The sequence below is a fragment of the Melospiza melodia genome, chromosome 2 (genome assembly GCF_035770615.1).
Source record: "Melospiza melodia melodia isolate bMelMel2 chromosome 2, bMelMel2.pri, whole genome shotgun sequence".
Lineage (NCBI taxonomy): Eukaryota > Metazoa > Chordata > Aves > Passeriformes > Passerellidae > Melospiza > Melospiza melodia.
Window position 1 is genome coordinate 128,220,722 of NC_086195.1, and position 16,826 is coordinate 128,237,547.

The 16,826-nt window shown below is 34.8% G+C and overlaps 1 protein-coding gene across 3 annotated transcripts in view; it reads right to left on the reverse strand.

Annotated features, from left to right (window-relative positions):
- MYO16 (myosin XVI) overlaps positions 1-16,826 on the reverse strand; it is a 357,379-nt gene that overhangs the window by 135,227 nt on the left and 205,326 nt on the right. For all 3 annotated transcript variants that reach the window (XM_063149977.1, XM_063149978.1, XM_063149976.1), the window contains exon 16: positions 11,853-12,000. In XM_063149977.1, the coding sequence (XP_063006047.1) occupies positions 11,853-12,000 (148 nt within the window). The remainder of the gene's footprint in view (positions 1-11,852; positions 12,001-16,826) is intronic.

Here is a 16,826-nt window from a genome sequence, read left to right on the forward strand (position 1 = left end):
ACAAAGAGACTCCCTACTAGGTCTTGGTGCTAAAATCCACACTACGTAGGGATTGCAAAGCTAGGTTTTATTCAAATACATTGCTTTCTAACAATAAAAACAAATACCATTTTAAAAGGTAACAAAAATAAACAGAGAAAAAAGATGAACACAGAATAAATTATGCTTTAAACTAGTCCTCTCCTTTCTAAAATATATGGGAAGCAGGAATGGGAATAGATTGGAGTGGATTGCAACTGCATGTTTAAACAGGCTCCGGAATAAACTACATCACCAAAGAATTCGAGATGTTCCCATTTGTTCCAGTTTTGTCTTAGAGGCCAACCTAATTCTATAACATATCCATTGAAGTTCAGTTCATCATAGGACATATTTTAATACATGCTGCTCCACTCCTCTTAATTGCTACCTGATTTAAGAGCCCTGTTTAAACAGGAGATTAGGTCTGAAATGTGGAAAATATACATAATGGAGCTGAAAATATACTGGGAAAGGAATGCCAAAGAGCATGATGAAAACGGGGAAGGACTGCAGCTACAAGGAAGTACAGATGCATCTCTGATAGCGAATTCTGATTTCTTTAAAACCAAAGACATGAGTTATGAGTTATACAGAATCAAACACAAAGAAATACTCAAAATACTAGGACAATCTCTAGCAGTGCCAGTGTTAACACAACTGTATTTGAGATAGAAAAATGATTAAAAAAATTAAAGTGAACAATTATTTACACAGAAAAATACATAGAATCATCATCACTATTGAAAGGCTTGGGCTGGAAGGGACCTTAAAAACCATCTAGTTTCAACTCCCCTGCTATGGGCAAGGATGCCACCCACTAGATCAGAGTGGCAATATTTATAACAAAGAAGGGTCATACAGACTTTTTCTGGTTTTTATTCAATGCTGGAAAATTCTGATGACATAGGATAATCTCCAATTGTTTTTCAACAAAATTATTCTATGAAATGACTTATTTTCCTATTTCAATTATTTACAGTGAAAGGCCACAGATTTATTTTTACCAGTGGTTAGTTAGTTCTTTTCTTAGTCTTCATAATTCTCTTCTTGGTTGCAAACAAAACACAAAACTGGTGTCAGTGTACCAGCATCAAAATAAATACTGCAATGTGTAGGTTTAATACTAAGCTGTAATGCCAGCCTGGTAAATTGATTTCTATCAATTTAGTGATTTGATTTGGTTAAAATTCCACAAAGGTTAAAGTAGAAATTAGAAGGTGACAGTAGTTGTCAGAAGCCATACATTACACTTCTCAACAATTATGATTACAAATACAGTTTGCTTGTCAAATGGTATTTCAACATTGTTTCAGTGCCTCTTTCTATCATTTCAGTCAGTAGAAAATTCATACTAAGTTTTTTATTTCAGAATGCTTTCTTGATTTGCATCTCTCTTTGTGCAAACTGCATCTGTTCTAATAATTTTTCTCACCCATATTAATACTGTTCAAGAAATGTTTAAACTTACAATCAGAAAAACATAGGGCTTAATAACACAGACAGGCCACAGATCAGAGAATCATTAATCATTAGGCTGGAAAACATCTTTAAGATCATTGAGTCCAAAATCCAGAAACTTGAAACGCTCTGGAGCTGTTCAGCTCTCCTAGTGTGTTTCCTTGTCTGATCCAGAGCTCCATTTACTCAAGTCTGGTAAAAAAACAGGTTTCTCTGGTTCAATAGGCTAATTTTTCTGTGAATTTTATATACATACACAAACATATACATACACTCTGTGCCATGTGATATGAGAAGTGTCATAAGCTAAATGGATACAGACAAGGCCTATTCACAGAATTTAAAAGATCCAAAGATCATCTGGGTAATGGGTGATTCATTGAAGGAAATTCACACACCATTCTGTCCCTCATTATATTGCATAAAATAAATTCAGAAGCCAGACTGATAGAGTTGCCATTCTTAGGAGCTGTATGAAACTAAGATGCTGACATCCTCTGGTCATTAGCAATCAACTAGCCTATTCGGAAAATTTTAATTAGTTACTTATTGGCTTTAGAAAAAACTCAGTTTCAGTAACTAACTTCAGAAAATACTGTGGAAATCCAGTAAATGGAGACTGTAAATGGCATTAATCTCACACAATCAGGTTTAACCTCAGAGCAGTGCTAATTTTGAATTACGATTAACAAAAGAACTAGAGGCAGAAAACTATGCTATACTTTGAGTTGACCTTGCCTGAATTTCCTAGAGAGAGCTGGCTACCAGGGCAATGAAAAATACATGGCAGCACAGGGAGCTGAGTGAAGGCAGCAGGTTCAAACAACAGTGAAGGGTATCAGCTCCACCAGATCTGACACTGAGATGAGCTGGGTTCTGTATGTCAATAACAATTCCTGAAACACCCAGTCCTGTCTGGAAATCCATCTACAGTAATTGTATCAAAACGATTCTAAGAGTGACTTTTGAAACATAAATTGCAGAACTGTGTTATCACACTAGATTTATGTAATGTAATAGCTAAGTGGTTTCAGGAGCTGAATCCACTGAATCTCCCTCCATATATGAGATGATTAGCAACCTAGTAAAGTGCAGAGACATATTTTGTACTTAAAGTAAAAGCCAAATTAACTTTTCTACCATTTATGTGAGTAATCACATCTACTTTCAAGCCAGGGTTTCTTTGGCAATTTCACCTCTCAGAGCTACATCCATTTTCTGTCTGACATGAAACACTGGTGGGCTGCTTAAACAGTCAGGACTTAATTTCTTTAACACGGGATCAAATTTAACCTGAAATATATGTATATCATCTATATCTATATCAAATTTTCGTAGCTCTCTGGAGATTTCCATCCCTTTTTTCTAACAAAAGGTTGAACTTGGCTCAAAAACATTAAGGTATAAGATACTCATCAACAGAATTCACAACAAATTGGAGAATCATCTGGAACATGTTATGTTTATTTTTGCACTTGCTTTGCCCATTTAAAGCAATTTATTCTCAACAATGTTTTATTGTATGTATAGTTTTCTGCTAAAATTAAGACACGTGTTCAGTAGACTCTAAAGATTCCACTGGTCTTAATTACCAAGTTTGTTTGTTTCTTTTGAATTAAACAGATTTCAGTTTTTTCTTGCCTCCTATTCTTCATCTTTCATGCCATGCCATGGACATGAAAGACAGACTATTCTTCTATTTTCTGCACCTGTTTCTATATCATACCAAAGACGACAAGAAAGACAAAGCTCTCTAAATCAAATAAATACCAAATGGTATTCAAATGATGTAAATGCAAATTTGTGGAATAAAACTAAACATGCAAAAGTAAACTGACTAAAGCAATAAAGAGGCAAAATACAGAGCATTTTTATATGGTCTGATACAATTTTTTCTATTCCAAACTGACACCAAGGGAATGTAACTTACCAAATATTACCAGATATCTGAGTTCATTTAGGAAAACACAGAAATACAAAGAAGCATGCTTTGGCTTTACTCTACCACTATAAATGTAAAATTCATTCCTGAGAAAACATGATGTGTTCATTTACACATAGTTTTACAGGTTCAGCTTGTTAGAATTATGACGGAGAGAAAAAAAAGTTGTTGAAACGAGAAGTAATCAAAATGAATGATTTCTCTGCCTCTCAGAGTCTGCCAATGGGGGACTGAACAACCTCTGCCACTAGTCAATCAATATGTATGAAGAATAATACAATGAAGAGGGGATTGTTAACATCAAATGAAAGAAAATACCCAGAGGAATATGAGTTTCAGATTTGCACTCTTGAACAAAGCAGAATTTCTACAGCATTTATTCCAAAAGCCAGACAAATAACAATTACACTTGGGACCTCAGACAAAGACCCTGAGCCGTCTCAGAGCAATTTTACTACCTTTACCTTGCTAAATAAAAATTTTCTTTGAATTTCAAGTAAGTTAATGATTGTTAAACATCACTGGAGGTGTAATTTTTCAAAGTAGCCTTTGGGAATAAAGCAGTAATATTAAAAACTGCTAATGTCAAAACTGGAATAAATAAATTATCATTAAAATCCAAATCTAAGTTCCTTCTGCTTTCAAGAAGAAAAATGCTTTGGATATCTTGACATGCAATTATAATGCAAGTGTGTAGGTGTGTATGTAACTAACCCTGAATTCAGGATGAACCACTCAAAACAACTGCACAGCCAGATACTCAAAACAAATATTGTGAAATAGAATTAATAATACAGAGGTATACCTTATGTATGAGGTGTAGGTATCTGATAATAGAAAAATAAATACTTAATTTGCAAAATAAAGCAGACAAATAGCATTTCAGTTTTGTTTCGAAAACCTAAGATGTGATCCTGATTATATATTCTGTAATTGCAATGCCAACCTCCTAGTAATGTATTTTGTAGGACACAACTATCCACAAATGTCTCACAGAAAGGGAGTTTAAGATAGAGGAAATGTAGTCAATTTTCAGAAATAAACTTTATATCAACTTCAGCACTGACATTATTGTCAGGTACTTCCTGAATATTAACATGCACAGTGATGATTTTAAGGAAGAAGATTTAGTCTACGTGGCTCACTCATCATATTTCCCCTGCTAAAAAACACCAAAAAAACTCTTAGCTACTGTGCACTAACAGGCTTCTGTGGTTTCTATCTAGTTTTCATTAAAATATGGCAGTCTAAGCCTAAAACATGAGACTAAGCCTAAAAGCTAGTTGAAGAGAAGTGCAGCACACAAATAAGGAAAATGAGATGGATCAGAGGAAAAAAATCAATATTTTTGAATATTCTTTTTTGGAAATCAGTATTAAATGAAAAAAATTTCCCAAACTTACACTCTGCTCTTTTTTTTTAATCTCAGATATATCTGAAAATAAGTATTGTGAAATGTTACATTAGAATTAGATAAAATTAGTTCCAGTCAATCAATATCACTTTGAAACGTGAAGTTGTATCTTAATACAACATACAATATAGTTTCTGGTGTCCATCCTCAATAAAACTGAGTTCATCATGATTATTATAACAAATCACACACATCACTCATTTGTTGGTGTTTTCACACACACCTCCTTCTCTGAAGTGCAAAGATCAACACTGACACTTGAAGATCATGGTACAAGAGATTAATGGAGCCTGACCTTCAAAGAAAGAATAAGAGAAGAAAAAGAGGCTAAGAACTCGACAAAACCATAAAAATTCCTTTTGGTTCAATTCCTACTAACATAATGCATAGACCAAGTTTAATAAACTCATGAGCATTATTTGCTCAGAAAACCTGCATGAATGAGAAAAATAAAGGAAAATTGAAGAAGGTAAGAGCATTGGGATAAAGACTATTATCTATTGAAATAAATAGGAACTGAAAAGTGAAGTTATAAGAGGATAGGGAAAAACATTAAAGAGAACAATGTGAAAGAACATTTTGTTGGAATATGCATATGTCCTACATGCAGTAAAGGTGATTCAGTCTCAAAAAAGAAATAATTTTAAAAGTTCAGACATCAGTAAATACAGTGTAAACAGGAAAAGAACAAATAGTAAGCAGCAAAAGTAAACAAGCAAAGCACAAAAGACAACAGAAAAAATTTAGATAATACTTTTGACATTGAAAATATTCCAGATTACATAGGTATTAAACTCGCTGAAACAAGTTTAAATCTGCTCCAGAATCTCGAATACATCTGCTTTATATCTCTCCCCATTACCTTCCTGATAACTAGCCTGGTTTAGCTTAGCTGTCAGACCTCACTGGAACCTAAGTAAATGGAATTGCCTCATTACATTGAGAATGTACAAATCTTGCCCTTAAAATAGTACTACTCATTGTAAATCAGATTTTCATGGTAGCATTGCATGAAGATAGTAAAGAAATAAATGTTCACATTTAAAGTTGTTCACTAGAGAGCTGAAATAAAAGTAAATCATATGAGGAAGATTTAAACTGATGGAAGTATATAATTTTTTTACTATTTGCTACCATGCAGTTAAAAAAAAGCGACAAAAAAAACCCCAAAAAACCCAACAAACAACACAAACTATCTTCTATTTTATTTAGGATTTCACCTATCCATATTCTCTAATCGTACTGAAACAAATTCCAGCAAAAATAACTTAGACTTCATTTTCTTGTTTTTGAAATCTTCCATGTGTTTGAAGCTGTATCTTCATGCTATCACATTATTTAGAAAGATTGTCAAGTGTGCTCCAAAAGTCTTTATATCCTTTGCTCTCTAGGCATGCTACTCTACACAGCTGGATCTACTATTATCCATGCATTGTTTTATAAATGCTAATGTACTTAAAATGCAAGATTTTTGGAGAAAAGGAACGTACTGCATATAATCAAGTTAGGACAGGAAAACCTGTAGAAAACAACAACAACAAAAATATGCAACTTTACTTGTTCAACCAGAACTTGAATGCTTGCTTTAAATTTAAGAGATCTTTGGAAGCAGGTCTCTTTGGAAGCAGAAGGACTTGACCTTCATGGCCATTCAGCTGCAGCGATGGTGACCCTAATATGTCCTGCCACAGCTTCTCTCCTCCTGTGCTGAGCCTGCCCATAATGCAAAAGTGGGATACAGCAGAGGAACCTCTGAGTATGATCTTTACCCTCCTCCTAAAATTAAATACAATTAATTCCAGTTTCCTGATAACCTAGAGCTTTAGTTTCTGTCAGCAGGACTTTGAGTTGATCCTCAACAGTGAAGTTCAGGGAGTATCAACACCAGGCTTTATTTGGGGGAGACTCGAAATTTTGGTACTATCTCATGCTGAGTTTCATCACACAACGTCTAACAGCATAGTTTGATAAAGTGCTGTAACTTGGCACTTCATACAGGAATTAGGATTCCAGCAGGATGGGAAAATCTGATGTAACTCTTACAGATCTAGCTGTTTCATTCACAACACTTAAATCCACCTAATTTTGTAACTCAAGTCTAATGCTTGGATTTTCTCTAGTCCTCATACACAGATATCAGCATCAAGCAAATTGTGAAGCAAAGGGATCAGAATGGTCCTGTGTGATCACCTCTGTGAACTGAACTTCTGGCCAGACTGAGAGTTTAAAAAAAGTCAATGTGCACAAGAAAAAAATATCTATTAGGCTTGAACACAAGGAAAGAGCATGGAAATATCAGAGGACTGCAACATTCCTAAAATGCCTATTTTTCTAATTATGTCAGGAAAATGCAAAAATAACAAAACCCAAATCACACACAAACAAAAACCATATATAAATAGCCATCAACAAAACAAAACAAACAAACCTCTCCATACAAAAAAAAAATCCAAAATAAAACAAACATCCCCAAACAACAACAACAAAAACCCCAAAAAGACAAAACAAAAAAAAAAAAAAAAACAAACCAAAAAACAAAACCCAAACCCCTACTTTTCTCTGTGAATTTACTGTTAGACTAACACAGCAAGGTTTGTAGACAAATAGTACAGGTATGAAAAACTGGTAGTTTTAAGATATAATTTCTTTCTGTTGCACTTTAAATGAGAATCTAATTAAAGGGATGGAAAAAAAAAAGGCATCCAAAGACACAAGGAAAGAAAAGGAAGAGAAAAGGCATGGAAATGTGCAGTGCCTTCATGGTCCATATCTACAAGAGTTAGAAAATAGACAGGCTGCCACCTGAGTCTATTGAAAAGAGGAAATCTGTGGTAACAGACTACTCATAGTCTTGAAAATTCACATCTTGGACTCCTATATGTAAGGGAAAGGATGAGTGGGGATGTTACTAGAATAATCATTATTTTTAACACATTCTATTAGTGCTTGCTAGAAAAGATGATCACTGGAAACACGAAAAAAAATCATGCATAAGGCTCTCTTTACTGGGATCTTTTCTATTTCGTTCACTTTACCACACTAATTTTTAAACCTTTTTTTTTTTTTGAAGACCAGCCTTATAATTTAGAATGGGAAATTATTTAATGGGTAATCAAGATTCAGATTAGTTCAGACTTTAACAAAAAAATCAATCACTTTACTGATATTACTCCTTTATATATTAAATTCAAGTTTTCTTATTGAGAGTGAAGAGGGTGCCTGCACTGAAAAAGTGAAAAAGAAGGTACATCAGTTACATGAAGATCTAGATGTTCCATCTACATCTGTTGGAGCAGAAGAGTTTTACTGCTTTTTAAAGGCTGTGAGAAACATCACAGACAGAGAGAACACACAATGCAGTGCACACCATTTTTCTAGGGGAGAAAGGAAAGTTTTACACATGTGGGAACAGCAGTTTGATAATGCAAATACAAGAAGTGCATGCCCTGACCACAGTTCAGCTCAAAGTTATCACTCGTTTTTACAATACAATGAATTAGGAGAAATAGGAACCTTTTTTAAACTGAAAATGGTGACATCAAGTTGAACAGCTCTCAAAACTACCATCTTTTCTGAAATAATTTTCTACAGTTTAGTGGCCTTAAGCTATATTTTTAAATATAAATATACACATGTAAAGACATGATTTTTAATAACAGTATGTTTGAGTATCTTACATATACATATTACACAATGACATTCTTACATTGTTCTATATGACACAGCTTTGAAATAGAAATACTAATATGAAGCAATTGGCCCAAAGCAACAAAAGCAGGACTTTCTACTTATTTTCTGGAATATTTTCCCAAAATACTTTCTTTCCTATTGCTATTGTTTTCTATCCTTCCTTCATTAGCACTGAAGATCATTTACAAATCAATCTATCACCACTGTCACTTCTCTCACTGTTCTCTGTTTCACCTTGGTTGCAAAATTTGCCACTAAGTTAGCACCTACTGTAACTATGAGGCAAAACTAAATGTGCTGGAAAACTAGTAAATGTTTTTTTTGTGAGGCTAAACTTCAGAGACCATAAAAGTACTGCTTACAGTCATGGACCCAGAGCAAATCAAGAGCAAATTGAGAATATAATTTCAAATTGCTAATGTCTCTGTATTACACATGATTATCATCATCAAGATAAAGAAGTCATAGAGTTCTTTGAAACACAGTAAATTAATAGAACTTTTGGAATTTTTTAATCAACCATCTGCTGATAAAAACCAGTTTCCAAATAGAATAAACACACAGGAGTAGCTGTCAATCAAAAAGCTTTGACTTGCCCTTAAAGACTCTCTCTTCATTTCTGACATGCTTCCCTTGCTCAGTCTTGAAAAATGATCTTACCTTTCAGCAATTTCTTCTGTCTTTATCCATCATGATCCACATGCAGATATGATGGGAGATGTTTTCATTCAGATCCTTCCCTATGTAGATCAAACCCTTACTACTTTCAGATCCTACTTGCGTCCAGGCTCAATGAAAAGTGTGCAGCTATTTGTCCTCACATGATGCCTCAGCAATTACATATTTAAGTTTCTGAGCTCCATCTGCCTCTCAAAAGAGCACCAAACAGCAGAGGCTTAGAGCCAAACAACTTTCCCTACACGATGGGGCGACACCCCAGCCTTACAGAGATTCTCAGTGATTCCAAAAGGGAGGGATTTCCTCTTTAAGCAATTTACATGAACTCTCAGCCCAGGGTTATATATTACATAAAACACTATCTAAATCTCATCTTTCACAGCATCATATTGACAAAATTACTTTAAATCTTTGAGGTACTTTTATCTAAAATAAGAATAGAAAAACCCTTGCTACATCTTATTTCTTACATTGCAATAGCTTAAGAAAGAAATTTTTAAATAGGGGTACTTTGTGATCTTAATAGCCATTATTTACTAAGATTGTTGAATCTTCTACATAAAAGTAAAATATTAAACAATTCAAAGAGAAAGAGAAAAATTATGAAAAAAACAACTGGGCAGAAACAACCTGCCAAAGGTTTTAAAAGGCCTATTATCTAGTTAATTTTACTATTTGAATCAAGATTACACTTCTTCAAAGAAAACATTAAAAAATCACTTATGGATGTTACCAGAATAATGTGATCTCATCAAAACCTGACTAAGCCAGAAATAATGAGCTTATAAAAGAGGCCAGATCCTGCCTTCCTGATTCATGAGTGAGTTTGTTGCAGTAGAAATTCATCCCTAATTTAACTTTATCAGCTGAGAAAGATCTAGCTCACTGAAGTACTGCACTCAGGAGTTTAAGGTAAGAAAAAATTGGCCCAAACACTCTCAATAATTTAAGATACAATCTACTGTACATAGGCAAAGCAAAGTTTTATTGATTAAAGCAGGCTTATGCAAATATTCAGATATAAATTACTTCTAAAGCTTGGTACTGCAATGTTCAGACATCTGTTTAGAAGTACCATTTTGTTTTTTTGGATGATTATCAGATAAAGCTTTGTTCATTGAATCTAATTATTCAGGTTTGCATTAAGTTCTTTCCTGTCTGAGCTTCTTGCAAAGGGACTTAAAACTGTTTCATTTTCTGAAAAAAACTGTGTGCTTCCAAACAACTTATGCTAGAAGAGGAATAAAGCAATCATCAGGAACTTAGACTATTTTTGGTCTTCAAAGTCATCAAATAATTTAAAATATAGAATTTAACTCTTCTTCTCCCTGCTTTGAAGTGAATAATTTCTAGCAAAGGAATTTAGCCTGAGGTTTCTGCAGAGCTAGTGTTGTATGACATCCTGTATAATACAGAAATAGTAACAGCTCAAAACATTACCAATGTTAGTCAGAAGACTTCTCTCTAAGAAAAAAGTCATAATCAATGAAGCTTTCTCTGCAAAAATTAATGTGGCGTCTTTCTATTAACAGGTTCTGTATCTAGAACTGCTATTCTATTCAACTAACTAGCCAGAGAGGAAAATGAAAAAGTTGAGAAAAGAAAAAAATCCATGGGAAAAAGGCTTAGATGTATAAACCTGAAATATCCTTCTTACACAATTTTAATTACTATTGGTCTTTTTACAGTTACTCACTATACCCATTTTAAAGTTAGTTCATTTAAGAGAAGATCATTAATACTAAATAGCCTACTCTCATTTCAGTGACACTTAGGAAAGACTGAAGAGTAAAATGCAAATTAAATAAGTGAGGAATATTTTTTCATTCTAAAATAGTCAGAATGAATAAATTCTGAGATAATCACAACATTTACTGAAAAAAACCCCAAAACCTTCTCCTATAGTAAACATTTGGAATATATTAAGCCTTAGACATGCTACATTTGGGTGTCTATATTCAGCTCTTTATATTTAACCTCTCACTATTAAAAGCAACGTGATCAGAGCAGTTTATGAAGACAAACACAGCTCTGTGCTTTGGGTGAACTGAACCACATTTATAAGTCACTATACAGCTGAGCAGGAACGCAACCTCCTTTGATTGCAAATGGGAGCCAAGACAACCAGCTCCTGTGGAGTCATACAGAAAAACATAATTTTAGGTGCTGGGTGTTGAATCCTTTCCTTGTGTTCAAAGCAGTCAAAACTTTTGTTTCTGTTTTTCTCACTAATTTGATATAAAGTATCAAAATTAAAATTGAGATATCAGGTTACATTTAGTGACATTTCATCAAAATCAACATATTCCATAAGAAAGTTACAAATAAATCAAACAGTTTTTACCTTAAGAAACAACTTTTCACCAGGGAAAAAAACCCAAAAACAATAGACCTACTCTAGTCCACAAAAGACAGAAAAAGAGCTAATACATTTCTTTCTCCTTTAAGGCAACAATATAAATGGATATAAAACTCTTGTTAGTTCTGTACTTCAGAACTAAATACTCATGAGCAAGTACTCCATAATAAATAATTTCAGAACTCATTGAAAAGTTAGAAAAGTTTTAAGTATTAGAAGAAGGACCTCAACAGCAGAGAGGCATTAATATAAGAAAACTATTAATACTAAATATGAAGTTGTTTTCCTACCTGTGTGCAGATAAATTACTGAGGTACAGGGTGTATTTTTCTTCAGCAGACAATCCATCCATCATCAAGTAAAAAACATGAAAATTACTCTGGTTGAGAGGTTGGATAACAACACGAGACTTCTCCAACATGTATGTATAAATTCTAGCTGATTAAGAAACAAACACATAAATTCATAATTACACTGATTGTTCTAAACTTAAATGTCTTAAACCATTCACAATTGCAACAGTTCAGAATAAACCATGTTTCTTATAAAATGATCTGAGGGGAGCATATAAAATATAGTACTGCCATTTAAAGTCCATGGTTTTCTATACCAATCATATTCAAAACCCAAATTCCATTTGAATTGGTAGAACAAACATAGTACCACACTTACTTACTGTTTGACATTACCATCAAAACTAATTAGTTTTGAAGATACTGATGTTGATTTGTGTCAGTTGCTGTATTTGGCAAGATTTTTCTAAGACACAAGCTATTAGTCATCTCACCAAAATGGAGCTATCTGACCACTGGCATCTATTCTATCCTCCTCCTAAACAGAAAGATGGGAGAGAGATTCAAGACCTCTTGAAAAAACACACTTGGAAGCATTTCTTCTTTCTCTGCTGGTAATCAGAAACAGAGAGATTAATAGTTTTGATTAACCACCTAGCTTCTAGATGGCTACAAAGAGGCAAATCCTCTGCAGAACAGGTTATCAACAGGCTCACTGACCTGAGCCAGGGGGAACATGGGCTATGATGACCTGAATAAATGAGAAGCCACGTCAATCAGAAGTCTGGGGAAGAAGGTGAACGAGGATGAATCTGAGTGAGATTTGCCTACAGGAAAACAGCTTACAGGATCATACATAACCTCAGTCTCACAAAGATTCTGAAAGAGGCAAAGAACAGAAGCAAAGGAATTATTGAGCCTCAGACTGATTTACCTTTTTGCAAGGTAAAAGACATTTTAGAGATACATATGAAGAGACAGGGATATTCACTGTTTTGGACAGGCTTCTCTTAAGCTCTGCCCTGGGAGTACACCACCATGTGGTTCCAGATGCAAGAGACTATGAGAACAAGGGAATGTCCAACTGCAGCTAGAGGTCAGGGCCTTTCTGGTAAATGGGAATCTAATCCGAGTTCCCACTTACCCAGCTGCTGGCATAAATTCTCTCAATATTTAAACACCAGCTGTGGTACAAAGACCAGAAGCACTTCTCTTCACACAGAACTGATCACCTCTACCACATGGACACGGTCCATGCTGCAGCTCTAGTCTTTTCAGTATCTGGAGAATGGCAGAGCTTTCACAGAGTCTTTGCAAGCATCCTCACCCTGGGCTCACTCAAGGGCTCTTGAGTTTAGAGCATAAGGTGCAATTCTCAGCAACAGAGGACCTATATTTTTGAACCCAGTAAGCAGATGAGAATATTAAACTATAGCCTGGCTTTCACCCAACTCATTCAGGACTCCTTTCTTCATGAATTGGAAGTAGTTCTTGAACATATAGTCATTGTAAATATTGGTGCAACACAGGAAGTATGCCCTCTAAATTTATACCACTCTCACCTTTTTAGAATTTTTCTCATTTTTTACTTTTTTGAAGCTGGCTGGGATTAAAGCAATATTTTCAGAACCAGTTCTGGACTCACAGCTGTTGCCTAATGCAAAGTGAAACATTTTGTTGAATGACAGTGTGTATCAGAGGTCGTTGCACCAGCCTAATGAGGCATTAGGCCAGCAGGCAGAATGTCAGTTCCTGTCACCATACAATTGCTAATGTCCACTGCTAGGTTATTGCTGTATCATCTGTATCTGTCAGGTCATTTCATTTTAAATTCCACTTATCTTTTGAAGTTCTTTAAGTTTCTGTTTATATGTTGAAATAAACACAGCAAACCTGAGGTTACTCGAACTAGTGTGTATAAGAACACAGCCTTTGAGAATACTGCTGAAACACAGCATAGATGGGAGAGAAATGAAATGGGTGAATCCTGAACATATTGTTTTGAGAAAGGCCTCAGCAGCTAAATACTGTCAATGAACTAAATACAACTATGCAGGGTCTCAAAGAACCACTCTGCACAGGCCAAACCATCCTGGACACAGCCCAGTTAAGGAGTGCAGAAGGTCAGTGGTACATCAGCCAGGGACATCCTCTATGCTCTCACAGCACAGACATGTCCTGACATTTGCTGGCAACCAAAACCATGCCTGGGAGTCTGGCTGAGAGACAGCAGGACTGACAGAGAGGAGCTGTACCTCTGACTTGCTGAAGCAAGGAAACATGATCTGGCCCATTTAATCATCCTACAAAATGTAGTAGTGAGCTGCTGTTATGGAATCAATATGATGAGAAATTGTGTATCATCCATCTAATCCTCTGCTGCCACACTATAGAAAAAACTAAAAAACCCAAACTTGTATGGGAAGTAGAAAGGCACACTTGGGAAATCATGTATGTTTCTGGCTCCAGTAACTTTGCAACACATTATAAATTGAAGCAATGCAATCATGGCAGGACTGGCCCAGACACACACTTTAATCAGAATCAATCATTACCTGGCTGTCATTTCTACAGGGTAAAACAGAATAGATGAACCTGAAGGATGATTTCCATCTTTTATTGTGCTTGTAACTTATTTCACAGTAAAACTAATCCAACCATCAATTAATTTGAAGAGAGTTCACTGCAAATCTTTAATCACATTTTTGTGTGCAATATTATTCACTAAGGCTTTTATAACTACCACTTCAGGTGTTTTTAACATTCATTGCTTAATACAAGCAGGAAAAATGTTACCAAAGGTCATCTATCATTTAGCTTTAATGATGAGCAACATCACTTATTCAGATGACACAAATTAATTCAGTCTTTTCCAAGTACTTCAAGTCACCTGCACTTTAATAAGGCTAAATACATTCCATCTCAACTAGCATCTCCAGCATTGGGAAGAGCTGTTAAGAAAAGCCAAGCTTCCAATCAGCAAGAATCAAACACAGCATCATCTTAATGGTGCTAAGAGTCATAAAGAAAATTATCATGGTAGTATGCTTTTCTACAAAGTGAAATATGCTTGTTAATCTATGTGCGAAATAAAAGGGAGAAAATTTATAAAGTTCCAAAGCAAAGTCTGTCATTTTTGTGCAATGGTAATTGTGCCTCCAGGCACAAACAAATTTTTACTTCCTTTAACAGCTCACTTGATCTACTCAGCAGCTACACAGCAAGCAGATTCTGTATTCAAAGTGTGGCCAGTAAAATCTGTCTTTCAGCTATGCTTTCCTAGAAACTACATTGCTCCTTCTCAAAAACCATGCTGTCTGAAACACAGTTATTTCTAAAGACAAGGAAACGTTTGTTTGTCCATTTCAATGTAACTAAAAAAAAAAAAAAAATTAAAAAAAAATCTGTCCTTGGTTTTCAAAAAGTGAAGACTGAGAAAATCAATGCCTGAAAAGCAAAGCAGAAAATCTGGAGAATAAATTTTTCAGACTTTATTTTTTCTTCCTAAGTTTCTTTCTGAGTCATTTAAGGAAATTTATAGAGGCATTCATTTTCACCTTAGGAATTATATCAACTTACCTGAAGGACCATTCTGAGGGAAAAAAAAAAAAAAAAAACAGTCTTCTATAATTATGTTGTGGGAGTTAGAAATTCACTAGGATTTTTTTTTTTTTGCCAGAAGATCAATCTTTGATTTCTTTATTTATTTTAAAAACTTAATGAAATCACAGGCCTGCAGTTTATTCTAAGTGTTTGTTCTAAAATAAAACTTTGTGTTATATAAAACCTCTTCAGATATATGTACTGGCTTTGAGTAGAGCCACACTAAAATTCTCCATCCTTATTTTCAAAACATCATGGCAGAAATGCAGTTTATGCTAAAGAACAAATCAAATTTAATGATGAAAATTATGGGGAACATTTAATTCATTTCATTTATTTAGGTACATTGTACTTTCTGCCAGAAGAATAATAATGTGATAAAAGTCAGAGCATTTCCAGGGTCTAGAAGAACTTCAGCATGAATATGAAGTTGTCACAAACTTCACTGGTGTCCCCTCAAAACACAAGGAGTGCCACCTTGGGCTTGCTCTCTGTAATAAAAGTGTGCACACGTACTTTGCATGTCCCTGCCTTAGTAAATTGTTCCAGATCTCCACCTGTAATATCTGTCTGTGGAGCAGTTTAAACCACCTAAACCCTTTGATGGAGGCAGCCTTGTGCCACTTGGGTTTTTGTTTGCAAATCAGACATATTTAGCCCCATTAGTATCAATGACTTATAAATTCAGGGCTCAGCAAAATCAGATGTTCTGCATACTTAAATAATTCATTTATGTCTAAACAGTGCAGGACAGTAAATACTGCTGCAAATGATCTTGCAAATAAATACAGAGTATGCCTGGGTGGAATTTAAACCTACCAAAGACAATATGCATTATTCTTTTCTCATTTATGGTGGTCTAAAGCTGGGACAATTTCACTCAGATGTGATGCTTAGCAGTGGCCAAGAAATGGCAACATCCACTATGCAAATCAAACAGCAGGAACAATTACCAATTTCAGAAATATACAACACATTTCTACTGCTGTAGCAAGGCATGTCTCTCTTGACCGTAAATTATGTAACTTTAAGCTACCTTAGAGTTGGCAAAAATAATTAATTCCTAAATAATTGGGGAATAGCAGGGTAGATAAGTAATTTGTTTACATTTGTTAATTGACCTGACTACCTTTACATTTTCTCATTTGATGCCTATGGCTTGAAAATCATAAAACCACAGAATCAGTGTATCATAAAACTGACACAAGAACCTGTATAACCGATCCTGTCACAGGCAGTGGCTGTGAATTAAACTGTCAGTTCTGAGTAAAGCTGTCCATAAACCCATGTCTCTATAGACACAACATACTAAAATTAAATAGGTACAATACAAAGGGTCTATAAAATTTTAGCTTTAGAGATGGAGGT